Raw genomic sequence first — 16,822 nt, 5'->3', positions numbered from 1 at the left:
AAAGCATGAAAAAAAATAATTGTGTAGTTTACTACCTAATGTGATCTATCACTGTTTACATGGTAAAAATACACATCGGTCTGCAACATATTTAACTGTGCTATTGCCAGAAAGACGTCACTACTGCAATTTTGTCCTTAGATCACACCAGTTATGAACAAACAAGTAATAACACAGGTTTATCTCAGTGAGTGACCAATGCAAATATATCATGAGTGCAATTTATTTTAAATCTGTATAGTAAAGAACATCTGTTCTATGTTTGTACATTTATTTTCCATGGCTGCATACAATGAAATAAATCACAGACTCTGTCAGAGCCTATTCTCCTAAGACACAAAAAATATGTAACTGCCATAGGTCAGAAATGTAGAATGAAGATCTGTGAACACAGAAGTCAGTGGTTATGAATGTGATGCTGGACCACTGGAAGTTGCTCACAATCCTGTCAGTGACACTAAGTACAGTAGCAGGCCCTCCAGGCTACCACATCATTGTACTGAAGAGTTACTGTTGAGACTGGGAGTGTATTCAGATGCATGAAGGCACTGAGTACCTTGGCTTGTAAGGGTGGAGCCATTTCCCTGTAGTCCCAATTATAAGTTGTAATTTTTCTAAACTCTTCTCCTAGATTCTGTATGATGTACATCTAAAGCATGCAAATCAACACCTTAATTGTGATTTTCTATATATGTACACACACACACACACTGTATATATAAATACAATCACAAAATAGATATACACACACTTATTTATTAATGTATATATCTTAAAGTTTAATTGCTGTGGCTCTTTGCTTAAAGAAAAGGTCTTCCACACACACCTAAATTATTTCTGAAATCTAGTCAACCTTTTGCCTTGTTCTAACAATTTAAATTAACAAAAGTCAAAAACTGAGTGAAAGAGTAAGGGGGAAAAAAATCTCTTATGTCAAATGATCTGCTGAACTGATCACACCAGTGTGGTTTTTTTTCAAAAGACTGCTTCACCAGCCTACAAAAGTAAGAAAGATTACAGCCAACATTAAACACAGACTGGAAATTTATGACCTCTTTCAAGCATCAGCTGGAGATCCAGGTGAGTATTAACGAAAGTACAACATGACTAACAAATAACTACTAAGGGTAATAACAGAGGTTCATCTCAATATTTTGAATTTGACTGAGTTATTTAGTGATACTTAAGGAACGATATAGCAGAATGCAAGTATAAAGAGTTGGTTTTTTTTGCAGCATCCTCCTTAGTTCTTTAATTGTAATTTAGGAGGATTTTTGGGAGGAGCTTTCTCTGTTGAGCTTAATAACACTCCTTTACACTGTTCCATCAGTCTAATCATGTTTTGTATTCATTCATAATTGTAAAATAAAAAATATGCTGAGGCAGTGAGATCTCCAATTACAATATGCATAATGTGATGAAGAAAATAATGTTGTTTATCTCTTTGTCATTTCATTTGAAGCTTTTCCTTTTTAAATCACAGGAAACATGAATAATTGTTCCTTATTCTCTACTCAGTGATCTATTCTCTGAACTGAAATACTTTCATGCCAGAGAACTGCAAAGGGTAACTAATAAAGGTACTGCCTAAAAATCTGGAGCTACATGCAATTATTCAGCAGCAAGGGAATTATCAGGGATAATTCTGAAAAGGCTGAAATCCATGTCTAAGAAGTGAATGGGATATTCATGCAGAGTTTCAAAAGCTACAAAGAACCAGACATTTAAATGGGCAGGGATGTGTACAACCCTTTCTGAACAACTCTGGTGAGAAATCTGCATTAATACACTGAATTCTCAGAAGGAAAATCAGAACAGAACCACAATATGGCAGGGATCAACAGAGATCTATGTGTCCATCTGACCCAACCTCTGCTCCAGCAGGGACACTCAGAGTAGGGGGCCCAGGACTGTGTTCAGGCAGCTTTTGAAGATCTCCAAGAAGGAGAAAGCACAGCCTCTCTGGGCAGCCTGTGTCAGTGCTCCATCATCTGTACAGCACAGAAATGCTTTCTGGTGCTTAGACAGAACCTCTTGTGCTGCAGTTTGTGCCCATTGTGTCCATCGTGCCTACATGCTGGGAAAAAAATTCAGAGAGCAGCAAAAAGTCGTCTTAGAGGGCTAAAAATACAAGATCAAGGGAAAAGGATAAAAGAGACATACATCCTATTTAAATGTTGGCTCTGGAAAAAGCAAATACAGAAACTTCCTCAGAAACCTTAGAAGGAAATAAATACTGTTAAAAAAACTTAGTATGAGAAAAATAAGAAAATCCATAATTCAGAAAGAAAAAAAAAAAAAAGGAAGTTTTAAAGATGTTATTAGGAATAAAGACAGTTTATATGATCTGCTGAAGGAAAGTGGGAGTCATTCACTGCAGTCTTGAAAGTGAAATTGGACTATGCATTACAGAAATATGCTGTGGAAAATGTTCTTGCATTGATAAAGGACATGACCAGGCAAGACCTTTTTCAATTCTAATTTCTACAGCTCTTTGATCTTGGTTAATAAAGTACACCTTACAGAAGAAAAAAAAAAAAAACAATAATAATAATAATGAAAAAAGCAACAGAAAAAAACCCTATGAAATCTTTCATTCCAGGACCAAAGTGGAATTATGTAAAAAGAGGTCTGCAGTTGTAATTTATTTAAAATCAATTTTACTTTGTGCTAATCATGTACAGCTTTTCCGTGTAATACCATAGCAACTTTAAACTCTGCTCACTGGGGGGACAAAAATAGAACACTGAAGAATAATTTCCATACAGCAGCATGTACTAATACTCTGGCACCAGGAAGGAGCTGCTCTCTCCAACAGGCTAATAAAATCTCTCTCCATCTCTGTAAAATGACAAATGCCAGGTTTTCTACTTATTCTAGTCTGCATTACACCACTACCTGATTAATTACATGAGATACTCCTGAAAATATATTATATCGTGTGAAGTATAATTGAAACCAGAGATAGCATATTATAGTGTGGGTTATAACCATGCTTCCATTAATATAAAGCCTTATTATCAGCAGTTTATAATTCACTCTGAGATTAGGTTTGACATATAAGATCTTAGCCTGGGGAAGACTTTTTCCCTGAACGAAATTAAAGGAGAATCTCTTTTGGCCCTCAGAGATATAAAAGTGGAATGTGAGTTTTGATTTAAAATATCTTTTGTAGGTATTTAAGTGAAGAAAAAGCTTAGTTTCTGAACAGAAAATTACATTGGCTATTAGTTTACAATATGAGCTAGATATAAAGCAAAAAAAGTAGAGGAGCTCCTTGATGTGTGAGTTTTAAGTTGTGAAAATCTACTAGCAAATTTCAACACAGTACAAACATAATTTCAGAGATCCCATTTTAAAACTGTTCCAGCATTTTTTTTTCTGGGTTTGCTGCTCCTTTTTATATAGGATAACGGACATACATATTTACTCATTAGAGAAAAAATACTTGCTTTGTGTTTCTGAATGTCACTGGGGCAAGTATAGCATTTCTTTAATGGACAAGCAATTGACAGTATGCTTCGTAAGGATAACTTGTAGTTAAGATAAATGTCTGTAGTATAAAAAAATGAAATATGCACTGCATTCTGTAATACTGATTAAAATTTATGTTCTTTACATCTTCAGTTACTAAAATCACTTCTGCCTGATTCAAACCCCATTCCTGTCCAATAGTCCAAGGATATGATGCAACAATGTCTGAAGTCAGAGGAATTTCAAACCTCTTCACTCAACCAAAAGAAAGAGTGGGCTGTTATAGGTGTAGAATTCATTTCACTGAGAGTCACAAAATTGGCAAGAACTGTCTCCACAGCTTATTGAAGAATGAAATGAGGAATGGAAGGAAGATAAATCTGAGATAGCAAAAGCCTGAAAACAAATGCAGTGTGGAAATATGATGAAGGGGAAGTTCCTGTAGTTCTTGCCTCTCTATTTCTGTTTTTTTTTTTTAAAATTTACTTCATTTCTTTTTAACTTCTCACATTATAAATCAAAATGACCTCTCACCATTTTGCTTTTATTCTGCTCTAGCTCTTTCTTGACAAAAGTGACTGCTTTTTACCATATTTTTCTTCTTGCTTCTCTGGGATTTTTTTAAAATGTATTTTATTTTATTTTTATTTTTTTGAACTTGCCTCTCCATTTCTGTCTGCTTTTCTATCTCTCTCTCTCTTTTTTTTTTTTTTTGCATGTCTTTTTTTCTCTTCTCTCCTTTCTATCACTACTTCTGTATTTTCTTTGCAGTTACTACCTTTAATGTATCTCTTTATTTTCTTTAATCTCTGTACTTGCATCCTGAAGTCCTAAGTCAGTGATTTGGTTAAAAAGCTCTGGAGATGACTTTATTTGAATGTATTGAGAGCTCTCATGAGTGAGTACAGAAGAGTTACTTTGGTCATACTTCCTATTCAGGGGTTTGATGTCTTTCCCCACATAAAGATCTCCCATCAGAAAACAAGACAGAAAAACTAACAAGGAAAACATGAAATTGGGAAGAAAACTCCACTCCCAAAAATTTGGGAAGCTGTTTCCTTTTTGCTCTTATAAAGCTGATGCTCTTTTTTTCCACTTAATAAACGTTTCTATTATCTATATTCACATGCCTTTCTTTTGATAAATGTTCTTGGTCTTCTTTCAGCAGTATTCCATTAAAGCATAAAAGTGACCATGCACTAACATTCCCTAGAAAGGACCCATAATTCCTGTCCCACAAATCTACCAATACAAGTCTCCTCACATAGTCAGGAAGCAAGTGACCTAATTCCTCTCGCATTTATTTTTTCCATAATAGGAGAAGAATTACTTTTCCTGGAGGTATGTTGCACAGATCAGCTTCCTCCTCTGCCCTTAAGCGTTCTATCTTTTTCTTGCACTCCAATGACTGGGATTGTACAACTTCATTTCATTTTAATGAGTACAGCACTGAGTGCATAATTTCAGAACAAAAAAAAGCATTCCAAAAGAGTGCATTGAGAGTGCTTTCTTCATTAAAATGAAAACACTTTGAACTGAAGTAGCACACTACAAGCCACTTCGATGCCAAGGTAGCAGAGCCAGTTTTAATCCATGCATATAAGGGATGTGCAGGAGATTAACCAGATGTTCAATTAGTCCTGCTCAGAAAATCAGTGATGTACCAATATGCCTGCCTGTGCCTGTAATCGCGTGAGTTCTGTTGGGTACATGCCAAATAAAATAATAAAAAAAAAACCCACTGACTTGCTTGCTAGGAATCTGCAGATCCTTAAGTTTATATTTACTTGGGCAACATATTTATGTAAATACTATGGCATTCTCCAGCAATCTTTTGAAAGTTGAATTTTTCCCATATATAATATAACATTTGATTGCTCCTAATTGAGCATTTTCTTTTGAAAAACATTACATAGATGTGAAAACTAGGAGGAAGATTGTAACATACTGTAGGATTCATCTGACAAAATTTAGAACCTTTTTGATGTTTATTTCTGACCCACTCATTTTGTCCTCTGTGGCATCTGTAGAGAGAAAGCTGCGCTGAGGGCATATGATTTACTTCATCCTGGAACAGATGTCTGAAAGTGGCCTAGAAGTGTCTGTTTCTCTCTGATGACACTGAAGAGGAGCCTGATGGGGAAAGCTCCATTCCAGATCAGAAGGGAAATGCCTACATTTAAATATTTAATAGTAGGCATGATGGAAACGCTTTGGAGAGTTAAAAGTCAGAACATAACGTTGTGCTAAAACTGTAGGTCTGTTCCAAAACATCCATCATAATGAAGTCTAAATAAAAGAGAAAAAAAGCAGACCTTACATTTCAGCTTTCACATTCAGTAAATTTAATTTTTTGGTTGTTTGTCTCTCTACAGTTTTTAATTTCTTGAATAAACACATATTATTCTAAGGGCTCGTCATCTCTTGGGATGTGTGAAATCCAGAAAATGTTTGGCTTCACAAACTTACATGCGTAACAGTAAAAAAGCCAAATAAAAAAAATTCTAAATGTTGCAAATGTATTGTTATTCATTGCAACAGAATACTCTAGTGTTTCAGTACTAATATGGACATGAAATTTAGAATAAATCATTTGATTTTATGATTTGAAAATACTTGGGGCTTATGCTTTCTAAACTGTCCTCTAATTCTGCTGGTTTAGTTTTATGGCCATAAGGGCTAGTACCTGCCATAAAGTGATGGGACTTCAATAAACTGCATCTTACACGGCGTCCAGCTGCAAACAGTTATGCCTACAGTATTTCTGTGCCTTGAGGTGTTTTTGAATTCATAATTACATTGCTGAAGTCAGATGCTGGGCTGGCTCTTGGCTGAAAGTGGGTCAAACAATATCTCAAGCCATTCTGGTAAGATGATAAATACTTTCTGTAACCACCACATAAACTATTGTCATTGTTATATTTTGAGTAATTACAGACTTTTGAAAAAAAGGAAGAATTAAGTTAACACAGGACACAGTTGCCTAAGGGTATTTTAGTGATATAGTAAATGATAATTACTGTATATAACTACATGATATAAAGAACTGTTGTATGGTAATTTCAGAGAAAGTAGCAGGAAATTCCTAATGATACACAGTGGCGGTATCATGTAGAAAACACTAAGAGAGGACTCCTTTCCTCTGGAATGGAATCCCTGTTCCTTTGGGTCAACAAAGGTGGAACTTGTACTGAACAGAAACCCTTGGGCTTCCATGTTAGACTTTGGGTGGGACAGAAATATCATCTGATAGCAGAGGGAGGCTTCCTACTGCATAGAAGCTTCTCCATTGTGGATGAGCTTTTCCAACACTATCTTGAAAAATATGGGCAGAATGATTGTGCATGTTCTGCTGCAGATTTTGTTTCTTCATGATGCCTGACAAAATCTTAAAAAATCTCAAACTTTTCTAAAATCATATTGTACTCAAAAAATATTTGGAAAAGAAAACAACCTCCATGCCCTCCCTGCTTTATTTTGTTTCTGACAGTAATAAATGATAATCCAGCTAGTCAGACAATAGCCTTACGGTGCTTTACCTCAAACTCTTCTTGCATACTGCATGCATGAAAACACACTGGCTGGATCTGCTTCTTTTGATCTGCCTGAAACTACGACTTTCTTCTATGTACTTTTTTTTTTTTCCTTGCTCTCACTCTCAGTTCATTGCAGCATATCCTTATCAAAACATAAAATATTGCTATATAATCAAGAGACATTGAGAACACAAAGGCAAATACAAAAATCAAAACAGTTCCTTTCAGTTGTGATGTGCCTGAATATTTGTTTTTGCTTAACATGTAGAATGATGCTTGGTTCAGCCAGGTTTAATAACCTAACTGTTTACAGGTTTCTGGACTAAAATATAACTTTCTAAATTTAATGTTTGCCAAGTTAGAATAAACTACATATTTGCTACTGTATTTTATGCTATTTTACTATATTTTCTAGTACATACTTTCTATTGTCTTCTGAATTTAAAATTATATACATTATGGTGATTCAGATTTGCTATCCACAAACTTAAACTTATACCACATCTTAGAGGGAAGCTGAAAATATCATATGAATGCAGTCTAAAAATTAACTCAGAGAGCGAAATGTCTTAGGTTGCCTTTATCAGCAATAGAAAGAAAGAAAATCAGTAAAGAGCAATTTTGACCACAGGTGGAGACGATAGTATGATGCCAGATAGTATGTCTTCTCAAGGAATTAGGATCCTCCCCTTGAAATCTCACCCATATGCCTAATCTTAACCAGGTTGTTTTTGAGCTTTTATATCGCACTAAAAGTACTTAAAAGAGGGTGTTGTAGATATGGAGAAAGGGATACTAGTGGAAGGTGGATTTAGGTATTCTGTTAGTGTGTTAAATTGCAGAGCTCTTGTGCACCGTGTAAGATCTATTAACTAATACGGCTGAGCTGCGAGTAGTAACATTAATTATACAAGCTCGCTTTGAAAGAGCCTGTCCATACACTGAATGAGGAATTATTGAAGTTACGTTCTAGAAATTCTTTCAAAAATTTGTTCCAGAACTACAAACTTATTCACTCTAAAAGAACACATAAAAAAGTGGACACTGTTTGCTTACTTGTAAAGCTCCATATTTCATTTTGTAATCAATTACTTGTTTTCAGCTATGTTACGTCTTTCAAAAGTTCATGATAGCACACAAACAATAAAAACATCATGGGAAACATTTCACAGTTAGTGACTGCAAAGCCATCTCTTGAAAAGAAACTAAAAGTCTGATCTGCCAAAATTAATACATAAAACTCCATTTTCAAAGAAATATCGACAGGCATGTCCTATTCTATTAAGTACAAGGTACAGACAAATGTCTAACTACTGAAAAATCAGGTAAAGTCCCTGCTTTGCTGCACAGATAGCTCCTAGTGTCATAAAATAATAGCTAATGGCTTAAAGTCTGCATATTCAGTAGCTTTGTTTTTTTTAATTCTGAAAATGAGTAAATATCACATTTTTCTCATTTGTCTTTTTCATACCTACCAACTGGCGTATTTTATAACATTTAAAATGCTGATGAAATAGATCTGCAATTCTTAAAAGTGACCATGAGTAAAGTTAACACCTTGCTGATGGTTTTGCATAAGTACTCAATAGGAATTACAATATCTGACATATAAGTCTTCAGTTACTTCTGTAATACTTAAGTACTGCAGAATGATGGTAGTAATGACTGCTACCACATGTAGTAAAGGCTTTTCAGTTCATTTTTACAATCTGACTGTCATCTGGGATACATTGCAAGAAGTCTACCTCTATCTACTGCATGTCATCTGTACCACTGCCTACATACACATGCAACCATGCAAACATGCATATAAAGTAAATTTCTAAATAGTGAACGAATGGATGGTAGAATCCAATACTTACATTAGTGAAAGCAGAATCAGACCCATCATATCTTTATGAGTCATGATTTTCATTGGAAAAATGGGTAAAATTTTCAATTGCATGTGCTTGTGGGTAGGGTCAATGATTTGCGTCTTGCAGAAGCAGTATTTGCATAGCAACACAATATTTTCCAGTGGTTTTCACCTGGTGAGTCATGAAATCCTTAGCAGTTGCGTGGAATGCTAAATCTCCAGAATTGTACAGCTTTGTACAGACTGGTTCTGAAACTTTAATTTGTCTTCTAGGTATAAACACTGATGATATCAAGAGAAATATGAACAGCGATGCATGATCCCAGACAATAAATTAGTCTGAATTAGAACATTAGCTTAGACCCCTAAGAAATAAGCCACAAAATTTTGTCTTACCGTATGATTAGAACAACAGACCATACAACTTGTTTGTGTCACTGACCTCTAGAGAGCTCATTGATATTGTGGATCCAGTTTCACTTCTTGATAATCCTGCATTGTCATCCAGCTCTGAGGCAATGAAATTTTTTACTGCTGTGCGGGGCTCAAATGGCAAACTCTGCATATGTTCCTGGGTGGGAAGATGCTGGTCTAAACTGATATTAAATTGGTCCATTACAGAAGGATTCATATTGAATTCTGGATTAACTTTGTAGTGCAACAGCCTTTCATGAGGCAATGTATCCATGCCTATATTGATTTTGCTCTCATCTTTCAGCGATGGCTGAGTATTTACTGAGCTCCTGGGCATGACTATGTAGTCGCTTTCTATCATTCGTTCTTGAGGATGGACTATGTCCATATCTGCACCTCTCAAATTATCATCAGTGCATAAATACACAGTCCTCCGTAACTCACTGTTGTCTTTTTTCAAGCATTGATTAGCCAGTTCACTCATACTCATAGGCATGTGAAGACCTGTTGGTTGCTGGATGATGACTTTGGAGATGATGTTTCCAGGCAAGGTGGAATAGCTCATTCCTTCAGGGTTTGGTACCTTCTCTTCTTCTTCATCATTTAGCGAAATTCTAGAAAGTGTTCCTGTTATAGTAGCTGCTCTGCAAGGTCCAATGTCTTTATGAAGAACTGTGGGTCAGAGAACAGACTTCTTACAACATGAAACCATGTCTGTCAAACACTACTTTTGCTTGTGGCATTATGTAATATCGTTTACCATTACATTTTCTTAAATACTATTTTCTGTTTGTTAAATTTGATTCTAGAAACTGCCTTAGAAAGAGTTTGTATGAACTGATATGTACTCTAAGCCTAAATCATTTAAATTAAAAAAAAAACCAAAAAAAACAAAAAACAGCCTTTTGTTTCTTCCTGCTTCCTTATGTATATCTTAGGTGACCTGCAGCTTAAGCAAGTCTTCCATGTGGAACTAAATTAAGGGTTTTGCAAAAAAATACACTAAGACTTCTGTATTGCCATTATTAACTCCTCATAACCTCTTGGAAAATGTCAAACAGACTGTAAGGCAGAATAATTTTGTCAATATGTCAGAACGATCTGTTGTAAGATTATAACTATGGTAATGTACTCCTGAGCTACTAAATGTTCTTTTTCACTGATTTTTTTCCTAATCCTGTGTTCAATTATTTTTAAAGTAAAAATGAGAAAAAAAATATCCATATTAGTAAGGAATTCCATTCCTATCAGAAAGACATAATTTGCTACATCTGGAAAGGTTACAAAAAGAATCACAGAATCATAGAGTCATAGGTTGGAAGGGATCATTCAGATCACCTAGTTCCAACCCCCCTGCTATAGGCAGGGACACCTCCCTCTAGACCTGGTTGCTCAAAGCCCCATCCAGCCTTGTCTTGAATGCTTCCAGGAAGGGGACATTCACAGCCTCACTGGGCAACCTGTTCCAGTGTCTCACTATCTTCACAGTAAATAATTTCTTCTGAAATAAACATATATTATAAAACATCCATAATCCACTTTTGATGAAGTCCTTCACGGTAGAAGTTATAGCAACATCTGACATTTTTTTCTCAGAGTAACCTTCATATCTGAGTGCTATCAATTCCAGCACAAAATACAAAATTGTCAGTAGCACTAAAGGATTCATTCAAGAGCAAAGTATTCATCACAGTCATTTCTCTTACAATTAAATACAAATTTACAGTTCAAGATTTGTAATGAAAGAAAAAGTTAAGGTAGTAAGAATGAAAAAATATAAGAAGTATCCAGTACCAAGCTTGTTCCAATTGGGTGCAAGAATTTTTCCTGTCCTGATTTAAAATAATATTTCAACTCACATCAATACCAGCTTGTGCAATAAAATCTGTCTCATGGGCTGAGACAGTAAGATGACTAGAAGTATCTCAGGTATTACATTCACATCACTTTTGGTAGCCTGAGGGCTCTAATGACCCAGATCCTCCAGTACTTGACAGTTCATTGCCATGTTCCATAGTAAGCAGCTCATAAAGCAACTCACTCCTACCTCACTCAAAACTGGTGCAGATTTTTCAATTATGTAAAGAACAATTTGCCTGTAAACAACAGTAAGCAAATATCTGACTGTTAAATTTACATCCCACACACCCTGTCAACCAAGTCCATTTTGTTCAATGCAGCATGGCTGTTGCATTCTTTCCAACCAGTTACTTCAACCAGTGACCTACTAAGTTAACCTCTCATTAAAACGAAATAAAGTTAATTTTTTAACTAGTAAAATTTGTTCATAGATTTATTCAAAATCTATTTCCTTAAGGCTGGATGTACTGCAGGGCTATGGTAGAACAAGGTAAGAAGTGGAAGCAACGTAGATCAAAACTGAATTTTTCTCTGCATCAGATGGTAACAGACATGCATTTATGTTACAATGGATTATCCAGTTCCCTCAAAATAAATGTGTATATTAAAACTAACTTATACAGAGAATTATTACCATATTGCAAGGAACAGAGCTGGCAGTTTTTTAAGGTGTTTGACTGGAAACACAAACTCTGCCTTAATGAGATCACCCTTGCCTTACCATACAGACAGCAAAGACAGACTTCAGGTGGATGACACACGACAGCTAAGTCCTGCATCTCCTGCCCTGACTCACTCTGCAGAGAAGTCACCCTCTCCCTTTTTCTCTCGTCACTGAAAATAGAGGGTGTCTAGGTAAACTTACCTCCCTAGGAAAAAACTCTCCTTTGGCATAATCTCAAAGAATTAAAAATTTCTATAGGGCTTGGAGGATTGTTCTTCACTGTGTTTTACTTAAGCAAGGTTGGAAAAAGAAAATTAAAATAAATAAAAAAAAGAAATTGCTTAAAATGTGTTTTTAATGTAGTGACAGGCAAAGCTGACAACTTGAAAAACACACTACTGAAGTATCTTGAAAAGAAAGTTGAATCATATTACATTTTCCTGACAACCTTTTCCGTAAACTACTGTTGAATCCACTTAGAGCCCTAGAAAACAGGATTTTTAAAACTAACACCTACCCATGCATCCTTCATATACACAGGTTATGTATTCATATAGTGGCATCAGTTCTTTTTTTTTTTGACATTTATAAATCTATGTTGTAAACAGTTGACACATGGTATTTTTTATTTACTTCAGAAGGCAGTAGCAAAATACTTTATTTTGTTAGTGAAATACTATCCCAGGATTCTTACCTGACCGACAAGCAATGTCCACATCCTTTTCAAAATCAGTCTGTAATAAGAAACAATGAACAACATTTATTAATTGAAAACTAAACCACGATACCTTTTTGCCAACTAGCGCTTCCAAAATATCCTACTTACAGGGTCATAGTCTCTTAAAAGTGGTTTCTTGTTGCTGAGAAGGTGAAGTATATTGTTTTACAACAGCAGAGCTTTACAAAGTTTCCTAAAGTATAACTGGGTGGTTTTCAAAGTATGCTTGCCTGACCAGAAAAAATAAAATAAAATAGGTGGAGGTAGAGTATATAGCTTTAGTAAAATTATGCAGTGTATTTTTTTTTAATATATGTGGAATAATAACTTCTACATGTCATGGAAGGATCTTCTCTAAGGAAGTTTTTCATAGTTACGTTATAAACAGGAAAACAGAAAACAGTCTGCAATACAAATTACTGTGAATAACTGTAATCCAATTAGTCCACCCTGTCTGAAACTTCATTAATTTATTATGGAGTGTTTATTTGTTATATAACATTCTGCCCATCCTGACTACTAATGCAATAAAGTAAACTTTGTATTCCTTGAAAACAAAATTTATTTCAATAAGTAAAATTATATTCTAAGTAGGAAGAATGATCATTAACAGTTGAAAATCTAAACACACTTTTCCCAGTTAAATGAAACTATTTATCCTGGTCTAGATTTCAAATACTTTTCAACAACTTTTTTCTTTTTTTAATTTCCATGAAAGTTTATTGAATTACAAAAATAAATAAATAAATAAAGTAACTAAACTGACCTCCTTCTTCCTTATGAAATCCAAAGGAAAAGCTCTTATTTAATTCATCATTTTTTCGAGGGCAACTGATAGGGTATGATCCTATCTTCATCCATTATAATCAATGACAATCATTGAAAATGAAAGGAAAAATTTGCAACATGCTTCCTAACAATATTGCTAAATCCAAATTGTCATAATAATCCATTCACCATCTTGATAATCGAAGTCACTAAATAGATTCCCATTTGAAAATCTCTACTTTCTCCTTGTTTGAATTATTTTTGACAAGAACATTTTTCAAGAAGTTTTGAAGGGAAGACTCCCAGATGCATCATTTGGTAGTCTTGCTCTTTACATCAATGGTAGAAAAAAATCATTGTATGTCATCAGATTATATTTTCTCTACTCATATGTAAAAATCTTATGTAATGGTGAAAAGCAGTGGAGGATGCCAATGTATTGTGCTCAACAGGCTGATCAAATCAATAATTTAAAACTTGTTAAGATGTTTAAGAATGTAAGAAATGACCTAAGGAGAATAATGCTTAAAAATGGTGTTAAAATTCCAGCTGTGAGTGCTTGCCATTTACAGTAGTGCAAGTTCTTTTTTTTTTTTTTTTGGCTAAGAACACTAAATTAGTAGTCAAAGATAAACAATAAAAGCTAACCATGATTTGAGCATGTCCATTAGGAAAAGAACTTGAAGAATCTGCATTGATTGGATCCTGGCAATTTCTTAGTCGACACCTGAATGCATCTTGAACCTGTGAAAACAACAAGTTTCACTGATTCCTGTGAAACATCATATACTTTGCACAAGCACATTTGAGGAAATATCTTTTCACTAGAGAATAGTTTTTGGTTTTGAGCAGAACGCACATCTAAATAAATATTACTACGCAACACCTTTGTCAGAAATACGTGGCTCAGCACAGACATACCTAAAAAAAAATGCAGTGTCTGTTCTCTGTCAGTTGGAAGCAAATATATTTTGCTGAATTCTCACACACACCACAGAACGGACAACAAGATAACTTTGGGAAAGGAATGTTTTTATCAACAGTTTAAAAGTATACAGAGAATATTTATTTGAATGCAAAACCTATTTTGTTTCATTTCTTTATGTATCCTCAGATGTATTCCAAAACAGAAATAAAATCTAAATATTAATACTTGAATTTTGATTTCATAAATACAAGTATCCATGTTAGCAAAATGTTTGCAAGATGTGACTTGGAAAACAGGATCTTCCTTGAGTGACTTCTAGTCAAGACAAACAAGCATATTGTTTGAATACAAAAATATTCTGAGTGGAATGACTAAAAAAATCTACATTTCGTTTATTAACTGTAGAATTTGCTTGATGTCTAATTCAGAATAATTAAATGGTAGAAAATCATATCCTACTTGTGGACATTTTGTGAATAGCAGAAGACGATAATTCAATAATTGTCGCTGATGAAAAGGCATCCTCTTTTAATACATCATATTCTACTGCAAACTGTTTAAAAGCTTTCACAAAAAGAAAAGTATGAATTAGAAAAAAAAATTTTTTGTAACTAGGTGGCATTATTTTAAAGTACTTAACCCTTAAATGAGTTAGCGTGCTCTGCAAGTAACTGGTACATTTGGAGAAAAAATAATACAGAGTAGAAAGAAGAATAAAGCAAGGTGAGAAGTTTTGGGTTGTTTTCAGAACACCAAGACTATCCACATGTGGTAATGTAGAGTGTGTCTGACTTGTATTGTGACTCAGATTCTGGTTTTAGGCACTACACTTACTGTGGTTATGCATATGTTTGACAGTAATTTAATTTGTCATCTTGTAATTGTTGCAAATTTAATCCAAGTCTTCTCTCACTTTATCAATGCTGATGTCAGGTCACACTCCAGAATTCATGCTCTTGGATAAGCACTGGCACAGTAGTTCAACAAAAAAGACAAAAAATCTCACCTTCTAAAGGATGCTAAATCTTATCGCAAACCTCATGATAACTGACTCCAAAGAATTGTTACTTCAGAACATACCGTGTGACCCCTCACCTTATGCAATGATCCTCTATTTTTGGGACTGGTGTTGGGTCTATGTTCATGTAGCTTCCCTGGTTCAGGCAGCTCCAGAGTTCACAAAAATCTCCTTCCCTGCTTTCCCGACTTTCTAGCAATGAATCCTGACATGAGGATTCTGTTATATGCAAGCATCTTACCGTATTTCTGAGGGGCAATCAACGTATGATTTGAACATGCCAACAGGATGTCAAATATCGCTGTGTTCGTCATACTGACATGTGCTGTAACTTCCATGTGTCCTCACAAAACTCAGAAATAGAAAGTTGAGCTGCCTAAATACCGTTTTGTTCTGAATGGCTTGTTAAAACTTGTTGCTAGAATTGGCTAAGGTTGTGCAGTTTTCACTTTTTTGAAGCATGATCTTGTTTCCCCCATGCCTTCTAACATCAAGTTACAAGATTTTCTTAGAGCAAGGCAGAGCAGAAGAGACAGATGTGATGAACGTGCAGATACCATGGAAGTAGTTTCCTTAGCAACAGTAACCCTAAGCCTTCATAACTTACTCTCTCTCTACTCATGTACTTTTTCTTTTCTTTCTTTTTTTTTTTTTTTTTTTTCTGCAGTACAGAAATACAAGCTTTAGATGCCAATGATGCATTTAATCTAAAGGCACTGCACTCAACAAAGCACAATTAAAGGAGAAAACATGTGTGGATTACTCCCCTCATCAGAAGGAACAGGAGTTACACAGCACGGTTGAAATTAGCCTTAGATATTCTCAAGCAGGTCAGACAAAATATTTTGCACTGATGGAGAAGAAGCTTCAGCAGTCTTCTCTCCTGTCCTTCCCTGTTCTGTGACATATACCTCATCCTCTTCCAATGCTCAATTAGAGCAAGAAAAGAAAAAAACAAATACCAGGCTCTCTGTTATATAAAGGAGACTTTTAGCAATAATACCTGAGTCTTACTTTGCATTTTTCTTCCCTATTTTCCAGTTGATTTATAAGAGGTCTTGTGCTTAATAAGTATAACATTTATCTTAGAAGTTATAGAAATGAAGTATAGAAAGATTTAATGCCTTTCCAAAAGATCCTGAATTGATGTAGGGCCGAAATAGACACAGCACATCATGCAGTTCTCTTCCAGTTGTATGTCTTAGTCAACTTCCCTGGCTCCTCAGTGCAGCCCTTGTCACACAAGATCATTGATATAGTATACTACTGAAAGTAAAAAATGTTTCTATCATTTATGTTTGTATGACTAAAGGGAAATAAGGGAGTTTTATCTATATAGCTTTAAAAGTCTTTGTCTTTTTATAATACTACAACAATAAGGGCATAGTAAAACAAGGCTGTCTTCTTTGTTTGAATTTTATGGTGATTTATTCTGCTTCACATTTTTTTCCTGACAGTCAGAATTACTGTTTTGCCTGTGCTGGTATGCTATAAATATTAGATCAATCCTATAGGCTATAACTGAGATAGCTTTGTAGCTGTCATCAAGAATGACAAATATGTTGGCAGAGTTTCACTGACATGCAC

General features: G+C 34.9%; 1 protein-coding gene across 1 annotated transcript in view; it reads right to left on the bottom strand.

Annotated features, from left to right (window-relative positions):
* Positions 1 to 16,822, bottom strand: part of ADGRB3 (adhesion G protein-coupled receptor B3) — a 425,805-nt gene that overhangs the window by 13,403 nt on the left and 395,580 nt on the right. Inside the window, exons 26-28 of the mRNA XM_065730890.1 lie at positions 13,938 to 14,033; positions 12,498 to 12,537; positions 9,308 to 9,951 (exon numbers count right to left, since the gene is read on the bottom strand). Of these exons, the coding sequence (XP_065586962.1) occupies positions 9,308 to 9,951; positions 12,498 to 12,537; positions 13,938 to 14,033 (780 nt within the window). The remainder of the gene's footprint in view (positions 1 to 9,307; positions 9,952 to 12,497; positions 12,538 to 13,937; positions 14,034 to 16,822) is intronic.

The sequence above is a fragment of the Cyrtonyx montezumae genome, unplaced genomic scaffold (genome assembly GCF_038088225.1).
Source record: "Cyrtonyx montezumae isolate F1298 unplaced genomic scaffold, pur_monq_1.0 scaffold_13, whole genome shotgun sequence".
NCBI classification, from domain to species: domain Eukaryota; kingdom Metazoa; phylum Chordata; class Aves; order Galliformes; family Odontophoridae; genus Cyrtonyx; species Cyrtonyx montezumae.
Note: the sequence above shows the minus strand (reverse complement) of the source record. Positions and strands in the feature narration are given on the sequence as shown.